The sequence below is a fragment of the Antechinus flavipes genome, chromosome 2 (assembly GCF_016432865.1).
Source record: "Antechinus flavipes isolate AdamAnt ecotype Samford, QLD, Australia chromosome 2, AdamAnt_v2, whole genome shotgun sequence".
In the NCBI taxonomy this organism is placed as follows: domain Eukaryota; kingdom Metazoa; phylum Chordata; class Mammalia; order Dasyuromorphia; family Dasyuridae; genus Antechinus; species Antechinus flavipes.
The window spans coordinates 48,700,745-48,715,295 of NC_067399.1; the positions used below are offsets into that span (position 1 = coordinate 48,700,745).

General features: G+C 40.9%; 1 protein-coding gene across 1 annotated transcript in view; it reads right to left on the bottom strand.

The window, feature by feature from the left end:
* CDH1 (cadherin 1) overlaps positions 1-13,092 on the bottom strand; it is a 65,509-nt gene extending 52,417 nt beyond the window's left edge. Inside the window, exons 1-2 of the mRNA XM_051974728.1 lie at positions 12,911-13,092; positions 11,833-11,947 (exon numbers count right to left, since the gene is read on the bottom strand). Coding sequence (XP_051830688.1) covers positions 11,833-11,947; positions 12,911-12,967 — 172 coding nt within the window. The 5' untranslated portion in view covers positions 12,968-13,092. The remainder of the gene's footprint in view (positions 1-11,832; positions 11,948-12,910) is intronic.
* Between the last annotated feature and the right edge of the window lie 1,459 nt (positions 13,093-14,551).

Sequence of the window (14,551 nt, forward strand, 5' to 3'; positions counted from 1 at the left end):
TCCCTACTAGATAATAAATTCCTCAGGGGCAGAAATTGAGACTTATTTAAATTTTCAGTCTCCCTCCCTAGTACCTAACCCAGTGGATTCACAGTACAGGTTTCAAAAATTAGATCAGTTTCCAATATGCTCCTTGAGAATGGGAGCCACACAAATTCTCAGATCTCCTGATACTTGTCAAATAATGCAACAATTATATTTTCTATTCAGATCTTTGTCAGAGAAACTCAGGTTCAGGAGAGGACAGAGTTAATAGTTGCAGTTGACAGAATTCTTGAAAATGGGGGCCCATCTAATGATGATGGCAGTTTGCAATCTAGGATTTAGAAAGCACTTCATTTATATTAATCTACTCACTCCTCATATAACTTGTAAGGTGGATGATATCCTCTAGATCTTTTTTTCAGCCCTTATTCAGGCATTTTTCAATCATATTCAACTTTTCATGACCCCGTTTGGGACTTTCTCGACAAAGACACTAGAGTAATCCGCCATTTTCTTCTCTAGCTTATTTTATAAATGTGAAGAACAAAGGATGAAGTGACTTGCCAAAGTCACATAGTTAGAATGTGTCTGAGGCTAGATTTAAATTCAGAAAGGTAACTCTTCCCGACTCCAAGCCCAATACTCTATTCACTGTATCACTCAGTTATTTTATGTGTTTTCTCCCCTAGTTAAGAGTGTGAATTCCTTAAGAAAGGGGGTACTTTTCATTACAGTAATTCAGATTATCTGCTTCCAAATCCAAGCCTTTAGCTACCTCACCTGGGGCCTACTCCACTAATTTGCTCATCAGTGATATGGTATTGGCTCCCTTTTACCTTCTCGACTTCAGTTTCCTCCTTTTGGAAAGGCAATTGAACTGGATCTTTTCTAAGCATTACTTCAGACCCTCTGGGACCCATTATTAGTGGCAGGTTCTGCTCCTGACCACTTTCCTAGGGTACAGACTACTCCAGAAATCAAGAGATAATTCTTATGAGAACTTGGGTTTTGACTGACAAGGAAGAAGGTAAAGGGAAGTCCTTCCCACTTCTTGGAATAGGAAGTCAGCAGTTGGGTAACGAGGACCAGGATGTTGCCAGTATGCCCCCACAGATCAGGAAGTTCTCTCCGTGTAATTGAGGCACAATTCATTCTAGAGCTGCCTCAGGAATACAGCTCTGCTCTTTCTTTTCCCAAATCCTTTCTGCTGCAATTTATAAATTTATAAATTTTCTTCCTTTCATTCTGTCCTCAGCAGATCCATGTAATTTTCTTTTCTATACAGAGAGAAGCCCATTAATTGCCTCTTGGCTTTCTCTAATCCAGATTAATTTCTCTAGCTTTTCCCCCTTCAGTCTTATAGAAGAGGAGGAGACAGCCTGGGAAGGAGAAAGTTCCAAGCCAGTGGATAATAATGAAAACAATCAAAAGGTTATTATCATTGATTATAGTAATAGCTAGCATTTACGTAGGCTTTGAATTTTGCAAAGTGCTTTACATATGCTAATATCATTTCATTCTCACAACTACTTCTGTGACATAGGTGCTATTATTCCCATTGTATAGAGGAGAAAAGCTGAGGCAAACACAGGTTAAGTAACATATTTGGGCTCAAACTAATAAGTGTCTGAGACAGAAAATTTTTTTTAAGGTCAAGTCTTAACTCTGGTGTTCTGTCTCTTACCTCTTGCTACCTTGTTGCTTCTCATTAGGCACAACAGGTGTGTGTTTAGTGGCTGCCTTAGACTAACCCCATGTGAAATGAGGCAAGTATGCTGAGGCTCTTAGGCTAAGTTGAAAACTTTTATAGGAAAATTTTGTCTGTGGTTCATCCCCAATTCTGATCTACCACCTGAATCAATACCACAAGACAAAACCTTAGCACCAGAAATAACACCATGAGAAATATGTTTCACTTGCTAGGTAGAATTGCACTAAACCCCTTATGCCATCTTTTTATTTTGCAACCTTACAGCACATAAGTCCACTTACAATAGCCTTTGACTAATTAACAAATATTACTTCCTTAGAGGAATTACTCATATAGATAAATAAGTATCTTAAGTTTTTCCTTCAGCAGACACATAGTCTTCCCAATTCTCAGAAAGCTGGTTTATATAAGGGTACAGTGCTAACCCCTCTGACAAATGGATGAGTTCTTCCTTGCCCCTAATTCTGAGGCCAAATCAGCCTAGTAGCTAGTTACAACTCTAGCTGTAACAACTAGCTGGCTGTAGTGTCAAACATTATTTTTTTAAAATAATAATTGTATATTATTTTTCCAATTACAAGCAAAGATGGTTTTCAACATGCACTTTTATAAAATTTTATGTTCCAATTTTTTTCTCATTCCATCTTTTTTTCCCCATAAAAATATCAGTATACAAACTGATATAGGTTATACATGTACAATTTTTAGCATATTTCCACATGAGTCATGTAAGGAAAGAAAAAAATCAGAACAAAAGGCAAAAACCATAAACCAACAACAATCAACGACAAAACAACAACAAAAGTTGAAAACAGTATGCTTAGGTTCATATTCAATCTTCACAGTTCTGTCTCTGGATGTAGATGACATTTTCTATCCCAAGTCTATTGGAATTGCCTTGAAAATAGCATTTCCCACTTTTTAAAAAAGCACATCACTCTACAAAACTTCAGAAAAGCCAGGGGTAGGAAAGGGGTGTTTTAACACAGAATTGAGCCTCAGGAATCTGAAGGGACATCACAGACCTTAGGGCCCTAATCTATACGCCAGTGAAACAGTGAAGAAAACAGCCATGGTAACAGACAGGTTATCAAATACAGTTGTGATTCACTTTCTCCAGAGGGTCCTATTTCCGACTGGGGAAGGATAATGTGGACCTGGAGCCAATCCCCTCGGAACTGAGTGGGATCAGGTTGGACAGTGGCACCTGTTCTTGTGAAAAGATGAGGTCACCACGAGCTGATTCAATCTCTCAGCTACTAAAAAGAGACAGCCCATCAGGTATCAGTGACTCAATTGCTTTCCCTTCACCACCTGTCAATATTAAAGGCTCAGTCACTATTATTCTACAATTGAGTCACTCCACTGACTTATCTAAAATTTTAGAGTGGTTTGCTTTTCTTTTAAACAGGAAATTCACAAGTGATAAGGAAATTAGATCATAGCCTAAAGTTCCCTTTCCTACACACACACACACACACACACACACACACACACACACACGACTATTTCTTGTTCTCCCTAGAACTAAGGAAATTAATCTGTGAGGCTTTCTAAAAATAATGGGTCCCTAAATATCCCCCAAAATCCAACTTTTGAACTGGGAGACACAGAGTCTAGAATACTCCTATGAAAGAGTCAAAAGAAAGAGAAATAACTGTTAAACAATACAGAAGTGGTTAAGAAAAAACAGTTTGAGGGTGGAAATCTCTTCCTGTCAGTCACGTAGTGTCAAACTACACTAAGCACTAGGGATAACAAAAAAAGGAAACCAAAACATGGTTCCCACTATTAAGGAACACACAACTAATGGGGGAGTGACCATACAAAGTATATATAAACTATACAAGAAAAATTGGAGATGATCAAATGTTGAGATTTAACTTAGAAAGGGAGCAACTAGGAGGTACAGTAGATAAGAGTTCCAGGACTGGAGTAAGGAAAATACAAGTTCAAACCTGGCTATAAATACCAGCTGTGTGACTCTGGGCAAGTCATTTAACCCTATTTGTCTCAGTTTCCTCATCTCTAAAATGAGGAAATGGCAAACCACTCCAGTATCTTTGCCCAGAAAACAGCAAGTGGGATCATGACGAATCGAGTAGGACTGAAATAACTCAGCAACAATAGGATTCATAGGATTCCTGGGTGCCAATACCAAGTGAGAAGTCATATTTTCTCCAAACCAGCTCAGAACCCAGTAGCTTACTTAAGTTTAGGGAATCAGTAATTCACCAAGGCAGGAAAGCTTGAGCAATTATAGTCACTTTCCTAACAGGGGACAACATTTGTGACACCTGAATCCACAAGGTATAGAGATAGATTATGAGATCACAGAGTTAAAGCTGGAAGGAATCTCAGAGATCTCAGCATCTTCCTGATCTCATTTTACAGGCCAGGGAACTGAGGCCCAGTGACCTTAATTGACTTTCCCATTGTCACCATGGAACAGAACGGAAGAACCAGAAACTGAATGAAGATCCTCCCAGCTCCAAATCCAGCACATGCTCACCTGAGATGCTCTCATTTGCCAGCACTGTGGGCCATCAAGAGGTTACCTCTGGTGATGGACTGCCTCTAATCATTGCCTGAGCCTCTTATTTTCACAACAACCTTGTGAGGTGATACGTTCAAATATTATCACCCCTAGTTTACAAGAGAAAAAACTGAGATCTAGAGAGATTAAGTAACTTGGTGGCATAAACCTAAGTATCACCTTATTCCAAATCCAATGTTCCTCCCACTAGGCTCCATGCCCCTCAGTTCATCAGTACTGGCACCAGATCAAAAATGATGCATCAAAAGTTTATTTAAGAGACACAAAAGGGATTTCTACCTCCAAGAGCATTCTCTGTTGTTTAGTCATTTTTTTTTTTTTTAGTCATGTCCGACTCTTCATGATCTTCACTTGGGGTTTTCTCAGAGTGTTTTGTCATTTCCTTCTCCAGTTCATTTAACAGATAAGAAAACTGAGGCAAACAGGATTAAATGATTTGCCCAGGGTCAGGCAGCTAGTGTCTAAGGCTGTATTTAAGCCCATCTGCTATGCTGCAAACTGTCTATTTCCATTGTATGGCCAATAAAAGAGAATTTTCCTTAGGAAATCAACAAAGCAGTTAAACTCTTCAAGATGGTCTTCAAATTCAGTCTTCTCCCGAAATCCCCTTCAGGACACCTCCCTCTAGGTCTTAGCAGTACTTCCCAAGTCATCTTTTCAAGTACAAAATGTCTTATTGATCCAGTTGGATCACCGTGCCAATTCTAACCCCACCCCGCCCCAGGAACCTGCTTGCTTTTGTATCATATTTCTGTGTCTGCACTGCCCGGCAGGGGATAGGGCCTTGAACACAGTAAGCAAACACTTGTGGGTTCATTAGAATTAAAGGAATTCTGGGTGGCATTTGGCTCAAAGCTGAAAAAGGAACAACAATAATATGATACAAGAACCAAAAGCAATGTACCAAATGATAGTGGTAACATTACCAAGAACACCATTAACATAAAATATTTCCAAATTTGGCTTAGTTGCAATCACCAATATTGGTTCCATAGAATTAAAGGAATAACATAAGAAGTAAGAAATTTCAAGTGAAAAATGATGCACAAAGGTAATTGCCTTTTCAGGATGGCTTTGCCCAAGTGTTTATTACAAGGGAAGATGCAATAGGGGGTTATAGTGGGAAAAGATCCTGGTGTTTAAAAAAAAAAAATGAACGAGTTATTAGGGGAAAAATAAAACAAAAACATCAATCTAAGTTTCTTTTGAGTTGTTAACTTCTATAAACATCTTTTGCCAATGACAAAAACTGAAAATTCCTAAAAAGGAAATTCTCAGCTAGGAGGATTTTGATAAAAATATTCCTTAAAGGAGTGGGGAGAGAAGGAGAAAGGAGACAAGGCAGAGATAAAGGAGAAACAGAGACAGAGAGACAGAGGGACAGAGAGAAGAGGGAGGTAGCATAAGGTGATCGACCACCAGGTGCCATCTGCTTAATTCCCAACCTTCATAATCTAACTTCTCATCTGGTGCTTCCTTACTCAGACATGTGGAACACAAAGATGCCTCACCTGATCTTCACACCTGGGATGTAAATGAGGAGCTTTGTGCTGGGAACTGGAGACTGGGGGATTGAGTGAGATGGCATACAAAGAGCTCCACTTTAGCCGGATAACTCCTGGAGCATCACTCAGCACAGACATGGTTACAAGAATACACTGCTCTGGCTGCAGCTTCTATCTCCATCTCATAATAGCAAGGTGACCCTTTCCCAACAAAGTTCATTTTAAAAACATTTCCCTGAAGGGAGCCAAGTTCCTCAAGATAATGGATTTAAGGAAACCCTACTTGTAGACAAGTCCCTTTTCCTCTAGATCTTCATTTTCCTTATCCACAAGAGGAAGAATTAGACTAAATGATGGAAAAGTTCCTTCTGCCCCAATAGTCTAGGTATGCATGCCATAAAATAAAAGGTTAGATGAACTGTTTCAATGATGATGCCTTTATGAACCAGTTTTCCAGAGGTGAGAGTAGTGGAAGAGGAAGAGTGTTGCAAGTTCCCACTCCAAAGTCTATCCTAAACTTAAATGCATTCAAAATTGAAAATGTACTTTAGCATTTTACGAGTTGGGCTAATTATTGCTTGCCACATTAGCCAATTACCCGACTGTCCTGAGACATTGAGCAATTTGAAACTTTACCAGTTTTTCTTTTTTTAAAAGAATATTTTGATTTTTTTCCCATTTATACGTAAAGACAATGAACAATTTTTTAAATTTTGAATTCCAAATTTTCTCCCTCCCTCAGATGAAAATTGATTCAGGAAAGGAGATTTAAGTATGGATGTGAGGATTTAGAATGGTACCCCCCCCAAAAAAAAGCCAAGAGTTCATATCCTTTTACCCATAGTACTTTAGGAGGGTAAGGACAGTAAGATGCCATGTATTTAGAGCAATGCTCTTCGTGGCATTAAAACACTGGAAACCAAATGAGTGCCCATCAACATGGGTTGCACATACTATCATGTAATTGGGATGGAATATCACCACCCTATAGCAAACTCTAAAGGGAAATTCCAGAGAAACATGGAAGACTTGTTTGAACTGATTAGAATAATTGGAGCCAAGAACTACAAAAAGGTAGAGAAAAATTAAGTTTAAGTGCCTGTAATGACCAGTCCTGACCCTGGGGGAAAAAAGAGAGAAATTCTTTGCTCCTTTCAGTTGAAATGGGGTAAGAGAACTATGTTTGGAGAATGTTGTGTATGTTATCAGGTACAGTAACTATGTTGCTAAATTTTATTTAACTGTTTTTTAAAAATTGAATATTCAAACATATCCAGAAACATTCAGAAATAACTAGTTAAAAAGCCCCAAAAGTGGGCACAAGATATGCCTGCAATCTTTGCTACTGAGGGAAGCTGGTGAACTGAGTGAGCTTGGGAGTTCTGAGCTTTAGCAAGGTTAACTAACTGAATGTTCCCAATAAATCCCACAGCTTTCTCTTTTCTCTTCCTGGCAGGAGTATGGAATACCTGATTTCCTAAAGGGAAAAAAAATACCCAATAGGTAAGAGATCATGGCAAAGCTTTCATGCTGGTTAGCAGTGGATTCAGACCCATAAGTGGCCCCACACTTCCAGCATGGGTGAGAAAACCTACCAGCTTCCTTGGCATCTTCCAATCTCAAGATCCTAAATCTCAAGAACAGGAATCTTTTCCCAATTTTTTCTAGTGCTTTCCCTTCACTGATCACTTTCAATTTACTCTATATATCGCTTCTATGAACACAGATGTTTGTATGTTGTTGCCTTCATTAGATTGTAAATTCCCCCAAGGGCAAGGAATATCTCTTGCTTTTCCTTGTATCCACAGTGCTTAGCAGTGCCTGGCACATAGTAGGTGTTTGAAATGAGATGCTTATAAGATCTTTGTTGTGCAATGTCTCTAGAAATTGAGAGACCAACTGGAAAGATAAGGAAATAGTCCCCTGTTCCTCTTCTTCCCTCCCACTAGGCTTCCCAATAATCTAATCTAATAACCTAATCTAAAACATGAACTTAAAAATAAAGTCCAGCTCCAACAGGCTGTACAAAATAGTTGGGGGGAAAAACAGATCATATTTAATTTTCTAATGAAAGGCATTCTGGTCTATGGTAGTGTTTGCAGAAGGATGTTTGCTTAACACACACGAAGAGTCCAATCAGGGAAGTTGCCTAGCTTGTTTGATAATCAACTACTCAAGGAGAGAAATGTAGCAAAGAAATGGAGTCCAAAGGAGTATTCTAGAGAATGAAAAAATTATTCAAATGGCTGCCAATTCTTATGAATCCCAACCCTACAAAATCTCCTCATCCTTCCTCTTCTTGCGCAACCTCGCCCTAATTCAGGCCCTTATGACTAGACCAAAACTGTCATATGAGCCCCATATGAGCTTTGTAATTGAATGTGAGGGTCACAAAATTATGATGTATAATCAGCAAATGTTTGCTGCATGTAGCTACTTTATATACCTATATATTTGAGGGTCACATGAACATTTCTCAGGCATAGTAGAAATAGTTCAGGAAGCTCTGATCTAAACTATACAATTGACATTGGCAAATCTCTTCAATTCACTGTCTACTCAACTGCCAAACTAGTAGACCCAGAGTTGACCCAAGTTACTCAACTCAAAAATGCCTCTATCTAGGACAAAATACAAACAAACACCTTGGCATTTAAAGCCCCTCCCCCCCTCATTTTAATGCTCACTCCTACCTTTCTTTCCAGTACATACTCTGCTTGATTTAATTACTTTTCATTCCAATCCAATGCAACATTCCATCTCCCATGCTAATGGTACACTTCTTCCTAGTCCATATCTCTTAGGATCTGTAACTTCCTTCTACACGAAGTCTTTGATCATCCTCTCTCCCCACCCCACTCCCCAGTAGTCAGAACTTCCACTTGCAAAATTACAGAACCATAGAATTTCAGACTTGGAAAAGACCCTAGGGCCATCAAATCCAAGCCATACTACTGCTAAACAACAACATAGCCAACAAGTGATAGTCTAGCCTTTTGTTTGAATGTCTCCAATGAGAGGGAATCCCATTAATTTTTTCCTTACTTCAAGCCAAAATTTGCTTCTTAAAATATACTGTCTCTGCTTAAGAGTACACAATAAAATGTAAGACCCTCAGGGGTAGAGATTACTTGTGTGTGACAGTGATTCACAGAGAATGCTTGCTGAACTGATTTAGTATCATTTCAGTAGCCATCCTCCACCCTAAATAGTTTCCTAATCTATGTTCAAGAGACTCCTAAAGTCTAGATTTCTTAGGAGCAGCTCATTCTGTCATAGAGTCTGGGGGCACATAAGGACTCATCTGTTAACAAATAGACAATAAAGCAACAAGTATTTATGAAGCATTTAGAATATTATGTGCTAAGCCCTGAGTGTCAAGAAAGGAAAAGAAGAAATGTTTGATTGTCACAATGTTGTGATGGGCAAGGAGTAAATTTGGATTTTAAAATGGAAAAGAGGACAAGCAACAATTTTCTCTTTTGGTGATTAAAAAATGCAAGAAAACATTTCTGAAACTATCAACAATTTAAGTTGCTCTTTATTATTGCCCATTAGAGTTTTCTGATCGAAAGAACTAAGCCTAATTCCTTTACCAAAGAAAAAGGTATCTGGGAGAGATTGCTATCCTTTGCATAGTTTTATAATTTGGGAGATTAGGGAGGAGACATGCAAAGTGTTCTGAAAACTAGGAAGGGAAAGGGAAAGGTAATGGAAAATGGTAGGGGATAATCCAAGACAGTTTCCTGAAAAAGGAGGCTTCTGAGATGGGCTTTAAGGGACAGGCAGAAAAAAATCAAAGGGCTAAGACAAAGCTTCTATAGCTGATCCCATATGGTATCTTAAAACTGAATGTGGGGAGTTGCAGGATACAAAAATAGGATACGGGATTTACTTTCTCAGATCATTTTAAATAGGATTAAGACATTGATTCTATCATCTTTCACTGATCTTTTGAAATTGAGGAAAATGATGATAAAAGTGATGGAAGATATATGGGATATCTGTAATGTCTCAGCAGGAAAACAAGGCAACAAAAGTTCAAAGCCTCCCCCCACCTCCCAAAAAAGAATTTTTTGTATAAGACATCCAGGAATAATAAAGAAATTCAGGAAAGATTAAAAATAGTAAGGGAGAAAGATGTTAAGCCCAATCATTTCACGAATTGCAACTTTCCTATGTTATGGGTTTTCTTTATGCGTGATCTTGCCCCATTGGAATGTAAGCTCTTAGAGGGGACTGTCCAGATTTGCTTATATTTGTATCTCCAAAAGAAGTTAAGTCATTTCCAGATTTAAATCCATAAAGGAAGGGCCTTAAGTCCTCACTATCAACAGGAATGATAATGCCCTGTTGTATTTCTAAATAGCAAAGAAACATCTTAAGCAAAAATGTAAGGAGGCTGCAAAGGGTTGGGGGATAAGGGGTTACAATTTCCCTTTGCTTCTAGTTTTGTTCCACTCAATATTCCCTCAATAGTCTATAGTTTGCTTCTTCAAATGAATTATTTTGTCTAATTTCATAAAGTAAGCAGTTGGCAATTAAATTGGTATAAAAATACCAATTTAGATTTTTCTGGCCCAACCACGAACAATGAATATTCCCTTTCATTCTTTATTATGTTACATTCTGTTTCCATTTCCCTCACCGAAATCTTTCATGTCTTTCAGAATCCGACTTGTTCACCTCCAACAATTTTTGACTATTCCAGGCCGCTGGCAAATATTTATTATACTCCCTGATATATATATATACTAAGAGAAATACTTCAATTCTTCAAATTTTCCTAAGAGCTACAGAATTAGTAGTGTGAAGCCTTTCTTTAGCTATCCTCCTAGCCTTTCAATTTCCAACATTTATGCAATCATATGAAATGGAAAGAAAGCTAATAGTGGAAAGTGACCTGGGCCTTAAGAATTCAAGTTGATCTAGTTGATCAACTACTGATCTACTTTACTGATGAAATCCCAAGTGCAGCCAATATTTTATATATACTATAATAGACTCACATACATATTCCCTAGGAGTTAAGGTCTCTGTGCTCATGCAATTTAGTGTAGGAACTCTTTTCCTCTGAATTTCTCTAGCATTTGCTGTATCACCAAATTGAATTATCAAATTGTATTTGTTTCATAATAGTTCACATTTGACCTTCCCAATTTGGTTGCACACTGAAAGCAGACAAAGAACCAGTGTTTAAGGTAGATTATGAGTTCAAATTATGGACTCAAATTATGGACAAATCAATCTAGTGCTTTAGGGTAGATTTTAGCACTCTCACTGTGACTAAGGGTCAGCCTCCAGGCAATTGTCTAAAACAAAATTATAGTAAAATTGCTCAGAGAGGGGGTGTATGGAGTTTCAACACAATCAGATTCCCCCCCCCCTTTTTTAAAGGCAAACACTGGAGAAAACTAAAGTGAAACGTCCGCTCTCACGGTGTTGCCAACTGTCATATTGAAACTGGAAGAAACCATATTTCAATCATTCAGCCAATGAATAATATTCCAAACTTCCCCCTTAGTTGACCAACAAGAGGAGAAACTCAAACATAATTCTGATAGCACCGTGATAAACCCAAGAAATGACCTTCACTCACATACTTTTCCTCTGAGTCAGTCATCAGGTGTTTTTATTTTTTAATCTACTAGCTATAGGAATATTATCAGTTTCCTTTTTAGCCCTAAATAGAAAAAAAATACAATAATTTGCAAAGATGGGGAAGAGAGAAAGCTCTAAAATCATTTAAGGCTTAGATTTAGGTTCTAAACAAGATAATGGAACAAAAAATATAGAAATCTTAGCAAGTTCAATTAATGTATTGGGGCGGGGATAGTTTCCAAAGAGAAAAGGGATTCTTTTACACACGAGTTAATTTCAACCCCAGGGAACTAGCATAAAGGTTAATTTGATCAAATCCTATGCAAAACAGGAGGGGGCCAGTCCTTTCCCTGCTCCCGCTCCCGCCCCCCAATTCACTAGCTGATCACTTTCTAGGTCTACGATTCTCCACCCACTCCCCCGGGCTGGGCACCGGAACAGCAGTCGCCCCGCCTCCCCCACGGGCCTCTTACCTTGGCCCAGGATTCGGCCTCGCTCCAGGTATGCCCGGGACACCTCGAAGGTATAACTTTCGGAAGCGAAGCCCGAACGGCAAAGCCCAGTGTCCTCGCAACGCCATAACGACACCTGAGAGGGGAGAAGGGGGGTTTGGGGTGACTGGGAGCTGGAGGGAATTACCTTCCTCCCCCGCACCGAAACCTGTCAGCCTCGCCCCAAAGGGGGGTGGGGGTGAAGACGGCCTGGTCCTGGGCCCTACCCTCCCTCCCCACCCGAAAACCGCACCGGCCGCAGCTTCCAGGGGACTCAAAGAGTTTTGCAGAGGAGAGAAGGGGGACCATTCGGTCCAACCTAGACCGGCCATCCTTCCCAAATCAAAGCGACGTGACTCCCCCTTCGCAACCTGAACTCATCCGGCCAGAACCCCTGGGTCACCGACTCCATCACCGTCCTCCATCAACCCCCTCCCTAACTCTCATTTAGAAGATTCCCAACCTGCCCATATCCCACCCTCAGAAATGCCCCCTCCAGTCACATACCCCAACAACCCGGAATACACTAGAGATTTCCCCTCCCCCCCACACACTGGCTGTCCCCAGGCTCATCTCCCAGTCCAGACTCACTCCACCCCTACAGTGTGACCTCAGGGTCAGTTTAGATTGCTCTCCTAAAACTTTGGATTGTTTCCTCCCGACCCCCCACCACCACCAGAAAAAGGAGGACGAGGACTGAGAGAGGTTCCGGATCGGCGCTAACACCCCAAAGCCGAATTTCCCTACTTGCCCCTTCGGGGGGCACGGCGCGAAGTTGAGGGCGGAATGAGAGCCGGCTATACCCCTAGAAAGTCAAACTTCAGTTCCCGAGAGGTTCTGGGTGCCGGAGTTAACTCGGTGACCCGTGGGAACGAAGGGGAGGTGAAGGGAAGGATCAGAGAAAGGAATGGGCTTGGGCTCGAGGAGGGTAAGGGGCGCGTGGTGGAGAGAGAGGCTGGGGATAATCCAAGTTCTCTCCAGGGGAAGGCTCAGTTTCTCCCTACACTTCTCCTTTATCCGCCAGGGAAGTGCCCGTTCCCCGCTCGCTCCGGGGCTTTACCTGCAGCAGCAGGAGAAGAGAGACAAGGCTGAGAGACCAGGTCCGATTAGTGCCCATGGTGGCTTCGGGGGTGCGGCCGCAGCTGGGGCTGTAACGGGGCTGCGGCCCGAGCGGTGCAGGTGTCCGAATCAAAGGTTCCCAGTCACTCCCAAGGGCTAGTACTGCGGCAGCAAGCCAGCGGCCAGCCAGGTGAGTCCCGAGGGACCCGCCCCCCGGAGCTGCTGATTGGTCCGCACGCACACCTGCGCCGGGTGGAGCCAATGAGTCCGTCGGGATGGCCTGGCCTCGCCCAGCCTGGAGCTCTCTCTCCTCCTCTCTGCTGGAGTTCCGAGACTGGACTTGGGGCTGTTTACCCACCCAGAGCAACTTAATCACTCCCCTTTGCAGCCTTCAGAGCAGCGACTTCCCATCTCTGGGCCAAGTGAACTTCCGATCTTTCACCAGTTGTCTGCTACTTGCACCTAGGAGAACCGGGGCAGCCCACAACCGGACTCCGAGCGGTATGTCATATGCTAATGAGAGGCAGTAGTGGGGAGCCGGCCGGGTGTAGGAGAGAATCTCATTGTCCCGGAGCCCTCCGTATCTTTTCCCTCCCCCCATATTATCTGCTAGAAACTAGAATTAAAAAAAAAAAAAAAATCCCAACACACTGGGAGAGCTCTGAGCCAGGGATCCCCTTCTTCCCATGAAAGAAACTCAGGTATCTGAGCTTTTGGGGAAATTTGTTTTGACCACCTTTAGATTCCGCGTAGGTGAATCCCACATGGTCCTCAGAAACCAATCGCTTTCTGAAACAGGAATTCTCTGCTCTTCATCTCTGAGAAGAGGTTTAAGAGGTCAAAATTTACTACTTCCCAGCTCTTCTTCGCCCCTTTCTCCCATCCTCACCCCCAGTTTTCCTACACCTTCTTGCTGGGGCTTGTTACTGGTGTGTGACCTAAGTCTTGGTGGTACCTGGACTTCAGTTTGTTCCTCTCTAATATGAGGGAAAGTGGACTAGATCCATGGTCTTTAACCTTTCTGTCCATGATGACCCCTTTTAAGTTTAAAGTTTAAAAACATTTCCAGACCATTGGTGATTGTGGTAGTATTATTAATGGCAGGTTATCAAGAAAATGACAAAAACTTTTTAAGCATTCATAACAACTTTAATGTTATTAGTAAAATAAATATATTAAAAAGCTTTGCAACATCATCTACATACTTCCAAAAAGCTGCATATTATTAATTGGAGTGAAATAAAAAAATCCAAATGATGATGTTTGTTAGACAAATTACACATTGGCCAAGTGGATTAATTGGAGTCAAGCCAACAAGTATTTATTAAGCATTTATTAGGCACCAGTCACTTTGATGACAGCTGAGAATACAAATGGGAAAAGATTGTGAGCTAGGCCGCTGGAACCACAGTAAAAATAAATAGAATGCAAATAGAAGTAAAAAAAGAAAGTCCTTGTCCCCTTAGCAGCTTACATTTTAACAGAAGAAAGACTTCACCTACAAGAAAGCTAAAAGCTGTTAGATGGGGGAAAGAGAAGGAACAGTGGACAAAGAAGTGAAGAGATTCGAGAGTCGGCTCAGAAATGAAGGGAACACTATGGCTGGCCTAAATTCTTCCTTAAATCAGAAGAAAAAAGGAAG